The sequence below is a fragment of the Chroicocephalus ridibundus genome, chromosome 3 (genome assembly GCF_963924245.1).
Source record: "Chroicocephalus ridibundus chromosome 3, bChrRid1.1, whole genome shotgun sequence".
Taxonomy (NCBI): Eukaryota; Metazoa; Chordata; class Aves; order Charadriiformes; family Laridae; genus Chroicocephalus; species Chroicocephalus ridibundus.
Genome location: NC_086286.1, coordinates 95,019,417 through 95,034,868, shown reverse-complemented (window position 1 = coordinate 95,034,868; position 15,452 = coordinate 95,019,417). Strand labels below are relative to the sequence as shown.

At 40.0% G+C, this 15,452-nt stretch overlaps 1 protein-coding gene across 1 annotated transcript in view; it reads left to right on the top strand.

Moving 5' to 3' along the window:
• The window catches only part of CD109 (CD109 molecule), an 81,073-nt gene that overhangs the window by 57,981 nt on the left and 7,640 nt on the right, over positions 1-15,452 (top strand). The window contains exons 28-32 of the mRNA XM_063330159.1: positions 1,633-1,788; positions 1,874-1,939; positions 9,109-9,245; positions 14,390-14,546; positions 14,967-15,069. Of these exons, the coding sequence (XP_063186229.1) occupies positions 1,633-1,788; positions 1,874-1,939; positions 9,109-9,245; positions 14,390-14,546; positions 14,967-15,069 (619 nt within the window). The remainder of the gene's footprint in view (positions 1-1,632; positions 1,789-1,873; positions 1,940-9,108; positions 9,246-14,389; positions 14,547-14,966; positions 15,070-15,452) is intronic.

The window sequence follows — 15,452 nt, the reverse complement described above, 5'->3', positions numbered from 1 at the left end:
CTTTATAATGCTTTTGATGTTTGGGCATAAAACATACATATTTCATATATACAGGAATACAATTTGTACAAAAAATAGCATATATATGAAGGTAGATTTAAATGGTAGGGAAGAGTAGCAAATTCTGCAAAGCCTGTGTTGCTGGGCAAGAGAGGCCTATGAGTTTGGCCTGAGACCGTATTCCCTGACTTTTCAGGTTGCGTATTGGACACAGCATTGTCACACTGAGCTGTGCACCTCGTGCTTCAGCTGTGAGCGTGTGCTGGTGAACAGCCTTGGCTATGCCTTCTGCTTTAGAGCATGCCCAGGGCAACATTTATCTTCTCTGTCAGTTGTTCTTTGCCCTCTTGTTTTTCATCTGTGTTTCTGAGAGTCATTTGAGCCTAGGATGTGGAAGAGCTCTGAAGCCACCTCCAGCAATAGCAGATAGCATTTCTAGACATCTTGAACTCTCCCTGAATTTAGAGCGAGAAATGTAAATGTGAGAAATACAATTGTAAGGACTTGGAAAAGGTACTTTGAGGTATTCCTTCATTTCCACAACTTAGGGAAGGGCAGGCATATTTGTGCTTTCAGATGATTAAAATTGGATTATCCAACAAGATCTTATAGCTCCTTAGATCTATAAGATAGATCAGATATACAGATACGATAGGTTGCTGTAGTTTCATTCACTTCAATGTGACAGAACTTTTGTAAGTTTGGGCTTCTAAACCGTAGGTCTCCATCAGAAACTGACATATGAGTAGTCTGAGTCAGGGCAGAGTCATTCAGATGCTTTGTCACTGTCTTCTGCAAAGGAGTAATGGAAGACATTCTTTCAGGGTAAATATTGGCCTCCTACTGAAAAAGTCTGCCACTCCAGACATAAATCTGGATTGGTTGCTATCACACCACGTTAAGCACTGGAGCTGGGATCCCAGCCGTAGTGGTTCAGCGTACCGGCAAATTTGGCACTTGCCTGCAATAATACACAGAGAGAAACAAAAGAGAATTTTTAATATATATATATATATATGGTAATGTGTTTATAAGCATATTCTGCAGTGGCTAAACAATTGCACAAAACTTTTTGATCAAATATAAAAACTGGGCCAAACCCCTTTAAAATTGCTGCCGGGGGTCCAATAAAAACTCATTTCAGGCTTTTTTTTTTAATAAAGGTCAATAGTTTTTCAGACCTGTAGCTTTTGCTTCTGTGATCAAGGTATCCTGAATAACTTCTGCGCAGTACTGGATATTTAATGCATAGTCACTAAATACATCTAGAAAGTAGCAGTATCATTACTTTCCTCGTTGGCTGTCCCTTCACCGTCCCCGTGCTGTGTGATTCTGACTGTCGTGTCTACTGGCATGTCAGGTCTTCCGCGTACCTTGCACAAGAGAAAAACTTCCTTAGCTGGCTCCCACCTCATTCTCCATGTTACAGTAGCTGACTTCTTGTCCTGTGCTGCCATCCCTCTTCTGCGCTGGGATCCTTTACGCCAATGGAATCCCACATGAGTACTCCGGCATAATCAACAAATGGGACAATGCAGGGACTGTGAGCTCCCCAAGGCATGGCCTATACACAGAGAGTTCACTGCGCAGGTTTCTTCCGTTTAGTATAGAAGGATTTGTTTCTCTCAACAGGACACAGTGGTGGCTCTGCAAGCCTTGAGTCTATTCGCAACTCTCACTACTGCAAGCAAAACAGAAATGGATGTAACAGTGACAGCACCTTCTTTGAAAATGCCAGAAATATTTTCAATTGATACTCGAAATCGTTTTCTGCTTCAGACCAAGGAGGTACTGTAGAAAGCAAGGAATGCTTTCATGAAGTCTGCTGCCTGAAAGTACTTTGAAAATACTGTTTTACTCATCTTTCTTTCAGATTGCCCCTGTGCAACCAATGACAATTACAGTGGCAGCGGAGGGAACAGGATTTGCTGTCGTTCAGGTACGCAATGCAGCTATTCTTGCTAAAGATACAGTGTCTATAAGGAAGGTATATTTTGGAAGCTTTATAAAAAAACTTAATAGGAATAATCTTCTGAAATGTCTTAAATCAGTACCAAAGCAGTTTACTAACTGAAGAATGCTGTGAACCAAATATTGTGTGAATGGACATATTCATGTGACTGTTTATGTCCGATGACCTGGCCTTTTAAGTACTGCTGGATGATTGACAGTTTTGGGGCACTTGCACGGGCTAGAGCCATATCAAAGCACCCCTGTCCTCCTGCAGAAATGCAGTGTCTGTTTGCAAGACAAAGGACTGCCGTGGTACATTGGCAGGCACAAAGGTCACAGGAAAAAAAGGTGAGTCAACTGGGCAGAATTGCCTCATGGGGGACCCTGTGGTAAACCACGGTAAGGCACAGATCAGTACAGAACAAGATTACACTGCTAGTTATTGGAGTTATTTTCCTTTTATTGAAGTAGAGTACATCAATAGTGTAAAAGCTAAAAATACAAGGTTATTACAGCCAGGTTCTCCAGCAATTTTTACATTGTTCTGAAATAGGATGAAAGACAGAGTCAAAGGATCCTGCAAACTGCTAACGGTAATAGATGCTTAGCATCAGCCAAAAGTGGGGGCATGGCGAAGAGTGTAAGGAGGTATAGTGATCCCGTCTCTGCCTGTCCTGTGGAAGACTGTGTTTTGGTAGTAAAAATTCAAACATCTTTGCTTACATTTAAACAAATTAGTCTGGGATCAGCGCATACGGTATTTAGAACTAGCAAGCCTTAAATGGCCTTTTCAGCTGCTTGCTCTTCCCCCTTAGCAAATATTATGTTCTGAAGAAATTCCACCTCTGATATTTTCCCTAACCCTATGAGAAATATATGAGAAGAAGACAGTATTGGATATGATTTGATATGGCCACTAATGGTTCTCTCTTCCCTGCTGTCCTGTCCGTGATAGTGGCTTAGAACCACACAAGTGAAAGAGAAGACCTTTGAAAAGCTACAGATAATACAGAAATATTGGTCTCTGAGCATGAGAGCGTAATTTTGTGGGAAGTATATAGATAAACTCATAATTGCTGAGTGTATCACAAAACCAGACAGAATTCCTACTAGACTCCTAGTCGTACTCGGGAAAACTTCACTTGGGCTGCCTTTAATTGTCTTGAAGTTTTATGTCAGGTCACATTCCATCTCCTTCCAACCTGACCTTCACTTCAGTGTTCTTATGCATCTAGGAAAGAAAAAAAAAGCATGGTGTTGGTTGATAAATATGCTTTTGGATAAGACCTTTACAAAGAAATCTTCACAGATGCCTATCAGCAGTGAACAACAACTAGAGTTACACCTCATTCATTCAGCACCAGTCTGCAAAACCCACAGTGCCATAAATCATGACCTGTGTTTATTAATTCCCAGAAGTGCAAATGAAGTTTACAGCAAAGTTCAAAAGTTTCAGAAGATAATTTAGATTCAGACCTGCAGGCCAAGATAGGAATGAATATCTCAGCAGGACTGTGTTCACACATCTGTGGTTTCAGTGTGTGTGTATGTGGAATGTAACAAAGTGGGGCTCCAGAACAGTTAAGACTACTTAAACATAATCATTGTTGAGAAATCCTCCCTGATATTAAGTCAACTAATTTGTCAGGCGAGCTGATCAAAAACTTTTCAGCAAATTGTTTCTTGCTGGAAGACGCTGATTTGTTGAAAAGAACGCCTTTTGTGGAAGCACATTGGTTCCAATCACTTTTTTGCCAGCAGGAAAATTTCACATCCAAACCAGCATGTCTGGTGAAGACTGAGCAGAAGTCTTCCACCCAGAATAGCCAGTAGTTGACTCCTGGTTAGAGGGCTCCTTGGGGTGTATAGCACCATGGTTTAAGTTCCTGGTTTTGTTGTATGGACGTGCAAATGTGCTCCCAAATAACTGGTGTTCAGGAACCAATGCCAGATTATCATCTTCATTTAGGTTACAGTGCTGTTGCCTTTTTTCCTGCAGCGTTGAGTCAGAGATGCTGTGACTTGATTCAAAATATTGTACTTAACACGCTGGATTAGCTTCTCCAAAACCTTTTCTTTGCTGGGATCAGTTCTTTCCTTCAGCTTCCTTTGGCAGGTCTGGTATTCTAAAAGAAAGAGCACTGATGCCATTTGAATGAGATTTCTCTTTTTCCCAGACACAAGCTAGGTCTGGGTCACATTTAATAAATCAGATAGCATATGACATTTTGATCACATTTCTTCAGCTGGGTTTCATTGTCTTATGCCCGCCAAAGTACTGTGGTGAGATTCACTGTTCTGGGATTTGATTTTCTGGCCAAATGTAGCATGTCAAAACAGTAATTCATTTGAATATCACAAAACACAAGGTTTGGTCCATTAATGGAAAAGGCTGTTTTCCCAACAGAGTGGATTCTTAGAAAAAAAGCCCTTATTTTTTTGTGAAATCTCACTCTCTGTGTGTGCGAGTTGGCAGTGCGTTCACTCTTGACCCTGCAGGATCTCATAAAATGTATTTATTTTGGATAGTATAATTGCAATAGCAGACATTTACTCGTAGTTTTGTGGTCCTGCTGTCAACGAAGTCTCCTAGCTCATCCCTTCATTATATGGGCACATACTATGGATGACCTGAGACACTGACAGTGCAAGAGGGAAGAAAGGATGATTGGAGGGTTAGGGTATATGAAAGGCACTCTCTAGAGAAAGAAGTGATCTTCCCTAGATGACCTGCTGAAAGTCTTGGAAGAAACACCTCTCTGCTGTCTGGAACCACTGTGAACTGGGCTTGGCAAATGCCTCAAAAATTTGGCGTGGCCCATGCCTTCTGCAAGGAAGGAGAATGCCACTGAAATCCAGGACTAGCAATTAGGGGAGGGTGGGCAGGCTCAAGGAGGATGGGTATGGGCAAAATGGATAGGTGAACAAGATCTCCTTGGTCATGTGTAGAGAGGGAGGGAGTGAGGAAAAAACTGAGAATCATAGGTTACTCGGTACTGAAAAACAGTGACTGTTTTTTCCACTCAGTGTATTTTTACTAGATTTAGGCAAGGGACTGAATGTTATTCAGTGTGATGATACTGAAAAAAGTACACTTGTGAAATGCACACATATTTCTCTGTTACAGTTTGAGTGGATACTAAGTAGTCAAAAAGGGACAGAAAAACATTGGAGACGGTTTCATTGAATTCATGCCCTCAATCGAGCATATTTCTTCTGCTAGATGAAGAAAAACAGAAGAATAGGGAAGGAGACATTGATTAGGGCATTATAAATGAGTCGTGTTTTTTGAAACAGTGCAGTTGATTGGGTCAGATCCTCTTACAAGCATCTCTGTCATGCAGAAGATTAGCTTTTCGTTTTCTCATCTTGGGCCTCTCACCAGAACTAGCTGCAGTATGACAAGACTGGACCAGTTGTGCCTTTAGCTTTGTCAGCTGCTTCTTTAAAGGGTTAAGAAGAAACGCAGTAGCTCATTTTGTTGATTTAATGCTAGTTTCTGTATAATAGCCTTCTGTCCCCAAAGTAAGAGTGTATAAAGAAGGAGGCTTTAATTAAACTCTGTGTTGTGAAAAAGATTTTTCCTTCATTGTCATGAGAAATCAGGAAAGGAAAGTCAGACCGTAAGAGTGATAACTTATTCCATGAAAATACTAGCTGATTGACCTGTTCAGTATGTGGTTTCAGACATCCTACGTTGGCAGTAAATTCCCATTCATTAGCTTTTTCTGGCAAAAGTTTAAACAGCTTTGTTTCTGTGATGACAGATTTTTGAGGCACCTCCAGCTTGTCTTTACCAAACTTTCTGCATGCCTTTAACTGGCAGCCTTTCTAGATTGGCTTCATCCTGCGGAGCAGTTGTACAGGATAAATCTTCATTGTTGCACCACGGTTGTCCTGAGCGCCTCTACAGAATTGACTCTGTGCTTATAGAGCACGCTAAATTCTGCAGTGCAGGGCAGGGTAACGGGAATCATGTGTGCAGTTTGAAAGAAAGAGCATAACTTTCATATCAAGGAGTGAGAGATGTAGCAGCAAAAGCAAAAATCAGAAATTGAAGACTGTTTGCACAGACTTGCTAGCCTATAGCTGACCTGCTAACCTACAACTTGGACAACCCCCTTGTCCTACCTTTAAATCTGGAATGACAGTTTTCTATTTGCTGCCAGAAACTCTTGTAAAGGGACTATGATTTTCCAGAAGCACTCTTCATTCCCTTTTCCTTAGCCAAGCAAAGTGCATGTTGGGGTATCGCAAGGGGTTATTTTGTTTTTTTTTTTCTACCAAAATCAAAGATCCCCCCTGCCCTGCCATGTGTTTTATCTTGATGACTAAGGGAACAGATAATGATCTGTATGTGAAAACTGTGCAAACTTACCATTCTGTTGTTGGTGAAAATCACTATTTTGCCAAATAATGTCAACTATTCTTTGATAGTAAATATTTTCTTAGTTTCTTGTATTTGATTTTGTCATCCTAGCGTTTTGAAAGTTGAGCTTTCTGATTCATCACACTGAAGTGCTGAATCAGTAAGGCATTCTCGGCCTCTGTCAGAGGTGGTGTCCTGTTTGTGCCACAGCAAAGAGATGCTGCGGTTACCATCAACATCACATTGGGTGTTAATCAGACTGAAGCACCTTAAGAATGTTCTCTTAAAGTTAAATTTAATTTTTGGTGTCTTTTCTTTGGTATAAGTACATGAGTATGCTAGAGCAGATTTGCTGGGACAACTGATGTCGTTCATTATCCTGTATCCTGTCCCATAGTGGCCAGTAGAGAGAGGGTGACCAATCAAGGCTACTAGAACAGGACAAGCATGAAGTGGTATCTCACTGATATACTCTCTTGCCCTTCACCAATTTGCAACACAGGCCCTTCCCAATCCGTAGGTCATCTCTGTGTGCTCTCTCTGTCTTGGTAGATATTTTCTTGATAGATTTTTTTTTTCGTCCATAAATATGTAAGTTTTAAAATATTTCTAAACTTCTAACAACCACAGCTTCTTGCAGCAAGTAGTTCTGCAGCTGATGGTGTATTGCATGAAGAAGCACTGCCTCTTTCTCCTCTTGAATCTGTTCCCCTAGTTCTTGTATTTGGAGAGAAGGCATAAGAGGGACTGTGTTGGGTCAGATCAAAACTCAGCCTAGCCCAGTGTTCTATTTTCCACAACAGCCAGAGGTGGATGCTCAGGAGAAAGTATAAGAAGATAAATACATGTAATGTATTACCTGACTGTCTTCCACTTCTTACCATGTATTATCTGAGATCTTCAGCTGGAGATAGTTTCTGTGGGCTTAGAAAATTTGGGTTCCATGAGGGTGTCTATTTTGCCCTTGAATGCTGTACAGTTTAGGATCTGCATCATCTTGTGGGAACAAATTCCACAATTTAATCTTGCATTGCATGAAAAACTGTTTCCTATTCATCTTTCCCATGCAAGACATTATTCTGTAGACCTTTGCTGTGTTATTCTTCCAACCTACCTGTTTATGGCTGAATTTTCATCTATTTTACCATTTCTTAAATGGCAAAGAGGTCTGGTAGTAATCAGTTCAAACCCCATTATTACGTACATAAAAATTCTTTCATTCTGCATCTCCTTGCAGTTATCCTAGTCTTTGCTACCTCAAATAAATTAGTATTATCAACAAATTTTATCACATCAGGATTCACTCTGTTTTCTGCATCATGTATGGATATGTATAATGATGGTCACCTACCACAGGTTCCTTTAGGAATCCATTTCATTCCCACCCTCTATTCCTGTCTTTTAATAGCCCTTTATCCCTTGGCAGCTTCTTTTGTTCCAGTACCTTTGGCTGGTAATCTTCCTAACCAGCTATGTACCAATGTAACATTCAGGTAGCTTATACTAGACAGAGGTCCCCTGTCCGTGTTTTGTCCTTTGATTCATGTAGCTTGTGGGTTTATAGCAACAGCCTATTCTCCCACATGTCATATTTACTCATTTGCCCACTAATTTGACTCTTTATTATAGTTTCGACTGTGTTTTCTGGTACCGATACCGATATCTGATATCCAGTTTTCTAGACCCCTAGTACTCTTTTAAAAATTGCTGTCATGTTTGTCATTCTCCAGTCTGGTACTAAGGCAGTTTTAAAAAAACACTGCAGGTAATGATTCAGCTGTTTCTTTACCTCATCAAGTTCAGTTCTGTAGGCAGTACAGCCTGTTTTTTTCTCCCGTCATGGCTGATAACGTGAGAGTACTCATTGGTTGCTCAGTTCCAGCTCCAGCATTTCTGCTTTGGTTGTTGGCATTAGTAATTTCATAGGATATTGAGATAATCAGGCCATCTCCTCATTATGCACAGCTCTTTTAAGGGCTTCTGGTTTTACCACTCTTTTACCACTGTTTCAAGCTTCTTATACGCATCTACGCTAGAAGAATTGGAAACTCTTCAAACTGTGCTTAGCAGATGAGCTTATTTTATATTAATGTTAGTGTCCTGCACTGGATGTCCTGTCGTACTTCCTTACTTGGCTCGCTTAGCAGAGCTTGGCAGTTGTTGAGCAGAAAGGGTGAGAGCTCTGCCCTTGAGGCAGACCGAAGACCATAGCTTTGTCTTTGCACAGATGAACCAGATGATGAAACTGCTTACTTAACTACAAGAAAACTGTGTTGTTCTGAGCTTGGAGTAACATGCTACTCCTCATCTGTTTTGAGTGTATGAATGTTGTGACATGAAGACCGAAGACAAACTCTGTACATACGTTATGTATTTGCTCTTGCTCTGCTGTCATATACAGCCCGTCTCTTTTAACCCAGTGGGTGTCGGTCTCTGGAGTTTGCCCTTTTCCATCCCATTTCACGCTGTCAGGAAGTAACTGCACACATTATAAACCGGCAGACAACAACTAGGGAGAAAATTGCTGGTTGTCCTAGAGCTCCCTTGTGTTTGCCACAATTGTGTCCTGCTAATTGCATTGGTTCTGCTGCATTACGAAGTGTTCAGAAAGGATATTTCTTTCAGAGAATTCCTATGAATCTCATGTGTGCAACTGTCAGATATAAGGCCATGTATCCTGTCTCGTATCAGCACTTCTCTGACGTTATACTGTTAGAAACTTAGTGTTTTAACCACACAGATTTGCTTTGCATATGTCATCTGATGTCTCTACTTGCAATCCACAGCTCAATGTTATTTACAACACAAAACACGCTGATCAGAGGCTCAGATCTGCCCGAAAACAAGAAGCCTTTGACTTGAATGTTGATGTAAAGGATGACAAAGATGATAAAAACCATTTGACCTTGAATGTGTGCACAAGGTAGGTAATTCAATTGGAGCATCTCATACACCTCTTAGTATTATTTAATTTTAAAAATATTTAAAATTATTTTAAATAAGCTAAATTATCCATTTGTTTGTGTGGATTTACTAATCACAGAATCACAGAATCATCTCAGTTGGAAGGGACCTTTCAGATCATCAAGTCCAACCATCAACAACTAAAGAGAATAAAAGAATTACTTTGTAAAAATGACAGTAGTTAAACTAAGAAGCAATTAATGAGTCAATAAGGAGAGTGATAGATCTTTTGTGCAAAATTGTTGCTGGCCAGGTGATATTGTTTTACTGGTATGCGTAAAGATGGTGGTACCCTAAAAGTTAGAGGTATATGGAAGAGTTTGTGTGAAATACAAGAAAAAACTCTAAGGCTTCTTTGGTGCAAGCGCTTCTTAGCTATATGGAGAACTGTGGACAGACTTGAAAATTGAACCAATGTCTTCCACATTATAACTTCTAGTAGCAGACTGTGACAACTGCCCATTATTCATACCTTTCATAACAGAAAGCTTTACTTTGATCTACAAGTAGATACTTCTTTTTTTGTAAAGAGAGAAGGAAATTCTGAAGTGCTGAAAACACCATGAAATATAAATAAACATTCTTTAGTCATCTCTATTAATAAACTTTGCTCACTAGAGTTTTGGCAGGAGTCAAAATCCGTGTTTACAAAATGATAAATTCAGCTGGGCTTTTGTCTTATTGTGCAAGTATCTTTGTGGTCTTCCTTTTAGCAATATGTCTTATAGTTATGAATTTGGTAATATGTAAGCATCATTCTAGAGTTGGAAGAGGTGATGAGTTTTCTGGCCAGGCTAATTCTATTCTTTCTGCTGAATAAGGGGTGTGGGCGTGTGTGCGTGTGCATCTGGGATGTTTCTTATTCAGTAAACACCTACTAAGAACAGATCTGCAACTGCTGAAGTATCATCTCAGAGACCACAGGTCAGTCGGCAGATGATACCTGTATGGAATTTGGATCAGATGAGAACAGGTGACATTGAACAGCCATATTGCATATTCCTAGGTCAGCCAGTCATTAAACCAAGTTGTTTCTTTGGCTGCTTTGCTATCTCATTTTTACTTGCTGTGAGTTACATGTGTTTTACACGTATTAAAAAGAAATATATGAAGATATTTGTTCTCTGGTGGTTTCTTCAGTATGCACTTCTTATTGTAGTTAAAGAGCACTGAATATTTCACAGAAAACCCTATAGGACATTGTATCTCTCAGTATATATTTATGTTTTTAATCTTCTTATTTTTTATTATCAACAAGGATGTTGAGATGACTACATTCTTTGTATTTTAGGAATTCATCTGTTTGTGAATACTTCCTCTAGGAACACTGTTTTCTTCTTGTGACATTATAATGGGTTCCTTGTAAATGCAAGATTTGCAAATCCACCATGATTACTCTTGCATTCCTTTCCTCCACATCCTCTTTTTGTTATTTATTTAAATTTTAAAAACTGTATGCCTAGACTGTTTTTATCCTCTGCCTACCACAAGGGAGCTGTGACTGGAGATGGAGCCTCTAGGTGACACCATCATACAAATAATCAGCTATAGTGAATATGATTTCAGTACAGAGAGGATTGATTTAATTTGGGAAATAGCCAGCAGGCACAAAGCCAGAACCCTGTTTTTATGTGTTTCTGGTAACCGATTCAGTGATACAGATGGTGGGCAGGGACACTAGAATACATGAGAGCTCTTGAAATAGAATGGGCTTGTTCTCTTTTAAAGTTTTCTGTGAAGTGTCAACAGCTTTCTAAAGTCTAGCACAAACTCTTGACATGTAAAGGGTTTACATGACGGGTCTTGGCTGAGCATTCTGATTTTCTAGCTAAGACCTTTGGCTCAGGAATACAGACAGGAAGGGCTCCATCTCTCTGGGAAGGCTCTAGGGTGATTATGTTTTAATTGCAAAGTGTTCAAAGGACAGGGGGAAAGCTAGTGGCATTATAAAACTACCCCAGAAGAATATTTGTAACACTGAGATCCATTAACTCTTATCACAGAAAATGGACTGGTATAATTTCTAGTCAGTCTGTGTTTCTGTTCTTTAGGCTGAGACTTCATCTCTGGTTGCTTGGCTTGATAGACTAGTCATCCTCTTCTTTTTTCCCCAATATATTGTGAATAATATATTGATTATCTATATTAAATTCCTGAATTAGTTTAAAGTTGTTCTACTTACAGTCTTTACAACAGCAATGATGTGGCTTTCTGGTAGAGAAACCAACGTAGGCAAATACAGAAAGACTGCTGAAATCTCAGCCAGTTTAGCCAGCTGTGGCTATGCATAGTTGGGTAATGGAGCCTGCAGCTTTGTAATTATTTTTTTTTCTCTAATATGCAGAATATTCCACCTCCTTTCAATCAGCTTGATAGTGATTGGCCATGGTCATCTCAACTGGGTGTCATTTATGACACTGTAGCAGATGATGTCTCATTCAAACTGAACTGATTCTTGGTTACAGGACGTAACTCACTGTCTGGGAAGCAAATACCTGGGGCTGCCAGTTTCTTCTCTGGTTAGTCTTGTTGCCTGCATACCATTTCCAGGCATGGGAAACTGATCACTGATGGTTCAACTCACTCTCTTGTTTACACTTTCAGTCTATACTAGCTTGGTGGTGTTTTCTCTTCTCTGCATCGTCTATGAGAGGGTCTCACACAGCTCTCATATTGTTGAAGAGATGAAACGTAAAATTCAACTCAAAGTATTCTCAATTCTCTTCAAGTACAAGTTTCAAGTCTCTTTCTCTTACCGGTCATTCTTCTTGCATGGTGATTTTTTTTTTGTTTTTTTAAGAGACTATGGAGTTAAAGAGACAATACCAGGAGCCACCCCCAAGGCTGTCTCTCTTGTTTGTTAAGAGAGACAGATCTTCATAACTTCTAGGGATATATCTTATTCAGTTCTTGACAATACCAAGCTGGTTTGGTTACCTTTTGGTATTTTGGTAGCACCCCAGACTGGCTAGACTGCTTGGGTATTTTCCTCCCCCCTTATTGGTAATTATGCAGAAATAATTACATCCAGTTCCAATTCAGTTGTTTGTTTTCAATAGCAGCTACTTTGGCACAGCACATCATCCAACAGATGGTTTCATTTGTTTCTAATCTTCATGAGCCAACTGAAGTCAGCAGTTGTGCTGTATTTCTTTCAAAGTCATATCTGCGTTCAATCAGCCATGCTGCCAGGCTTAACAGCATTGCTTTGAAAGCAAGTCTTCTCTTTTTTTAAACCACCCAGCTCTACAAAGAAATAGTTTTATTCAATTACTTTCAACTACTGTCAGGCCTTCAAAATGAGGACTGGAGACACTTCTGTTCTAATATAACAATAATCATTTACCCTCTGTGCCAAGGGGGGGGGAAACTTTTTGCCACCTGCTTTATTTAGAATCATAGAATCTGTTTGGTTGGAAGAGATCTTTAAGTTCATCAAGTCCAACTGTTAACCTATCACTGACCAGTTAACACTAAACCATGTCCCTCAGCACTACGTCTACACATCTTTTAAATACCTCCAGGGATGGTGACTCAACCACTTCGCCGGGCAGCCTCTTCCAGTGCTTGATAACCCTTTCTGTGAAGAAATTTTTTCCTAATATCCAATCTAAACATCCCCGTCACAACTTGAGGCCATTTCCTCTTGTCCCATCACCTGTTACTTGGGAGAAGAGACCAACCCCCACCAACCCCCCACCAGCCTCCTTCCGTAGAGAGTGATAAGGTCTTCCCTCAGGCTCCTTTTCTCCTGGCTAAACAACCCCAGCTCCTTCAGCTGTTCCTCATAGGCCTTCTGCTCCAGACCCTTCACCAGCTTTGTTGCCCTTCTCTGGACACGCTCCAGCACCTCAATGTCTTTCTTGTAGTGAGGGGCCCAAAACTGGACACAGCACTCGAGGTGGGGCCTCACCAGTGCCGAGTACAGAGGCACGATCACTTCCCTAGTCCTGCTGGCCACACTGTTCCTGATACAGGGTAGGATGCTGTTGGCCTTCTTGGCCACCTGGGCACACTGCTGGCTCATATTCAGCCAGCAGTCGACCAACACTCCCAGGTCCTTTTCTGCCAGACAGCTTTCCAGCCGCTCTTCCCCAGGCGTGTAACACTGCTTGGGGTTGTTGTGACCCAAGTGCAGGACCCAGCACTTGACCTTGTTGAACGTCATACCATTGGCCTCAGCCTATTGATCCAGCCTGTCCAGATCACTCTGCAAAGCCTTCCTACCCTCAAGCAGATCAACACTCTTGCCCAGCTTGGTGTCATCTGCAAACTTACTGAGGGTGCACTCGATCCCCTCATACAGATTGCTTCAAGCAATACAATCTTTTGCAGGTTATTTAGGTATCACTTGTAACACAGAACACCGTAGCTATATTTTAGTAGTTCGGTTGTGCACCATGGTAAGGCTTGCTCAGCAGAGCAAATCTTTTTAGTCCAGCATCTGATTCTCACATTGGAAGATGCAATAATAAGCATTATGTAGGAAAAGAGAAGTATCTCAACTTATTAAATCTTCTTTTTCCAAAACTGGATGAATAACATGGCTATGCATTTTAGAACCGTAACTTTGAGAAGTAATCTGATGATGACTTTGTTAATAGAAATATGAAAAGGTTTGGGAGACTTTTTTGGTATATGCCTTTATCTCACCCTCCAAAAATTAATAAAAGGAGAACAATACAGCTGTAAGAGGAAATATGTATATTTCAGTTCAAGAGTTTGTGGTTTCTTAATTGCTTCTTTTGAAACGTGTTTAATTGCAATATTTCCCACATATTTGTGATGTAAACCTGCACTTACAGATGCCAACAGAAAGCTCCTAGTGTTGTCAGTGCAGTCTCTCATATGATTTGTGTACTGTAGTTTTCTCAGTGCTAAACCTGCTTTTGCATATGTGGTTGAAATTATCAGGCAGAATAATAGAGAAATCAGTTATTATCTCTTTATAGTTAAAAATTTTCTTGTTGGCATTTTGTTCCATTTGTTTTTTAAGTATTCTTAAGTGTTATTGCTTCCATAGTTGAGTTTTAATGATCAAACAGTTTCTTTGGAGAGTGGTCTACTGTATTTCTACTAAAATTTTCTTTGTGTTTTGAAAAGGTACTTGGGTTCTGGCACAGCTCCCAGTAGTGGTATGGTCCTCATGGAGGTTGGCTTACTCAGTGGTTTCTCTGTGTCACCAGATTTCATTCCATTAGACAATACAGTTAAGAAGATCGAAAAGGACAATGGAAAAGTCAACCTATACTTAGACTCTGTAAGTTGAAAATAACAAAGAATTTGTTTGTAGTGATGTTAATCTTGACTCTGCCATTGTTTGGTTTAAATTTGGAAAGACATTATGATTGTACTCTTTGGGGAAATCGACATCTGCTATTCACATTGAATTAATAGTTCCGCCGTTTTTTTAGTGAGACTGATTGGATAGGTACAACTCAGTTATATTTGTAAAAGGTTTCTAGATGAGGCCTCTTAAAAATCATATATAAGAAGGCAGACATTTCAAGAAGTCTGCAATTTGGCCAAAATGACTACAAATGAGATAAACATCTTTATATGCATCCTGACTCCAACTCTTCAGAAATAAAATGGACTACTGCTGAGCTAGAAGTCTTCACCTCTTCCATGAAACCACCATCACCAGAGTTCTCAGGATGTTTCTCTTCTGTTTTTCTAGCTAAATGAAACACAGGTTTGTGTGGATATTCCGGCTGTGAGAGACTTCAAAGTGGCAAATATCCAAGATGCTTCAGTGACTATAGTGGATTACTACGAACCTAGTAAGTGTCAGTCATTCCAAATGGATCTTAGTGATTCAGAATTTTAAAAGAAAGCTTTTTTTAATTGAAAAAGGACAAATTTTAGTGAAGACAAAGCCACATTGAACTGAAACTTACTTATTTTATTGAACTGTAGCCTTCTTGGACATTGGCATGACAAATTTTCTAACAAATAGCAGTGTTTTCCAATATATATGTTTACTGTCCTATTGGGTTGGTTCCTTAGCTGGTGTGAATTGTCATAACTTAATTGCCAGCTGGTATAAATTGTCTTCAGTCTGTCCCAATGTGTTCCCAAAACTACCAAAATGAAGCGGGAACTTCACTGTGGTTCACTTACCAAGTTAATGATTATCTTTCAAGTAGCTTTTCCATCTGTTTCT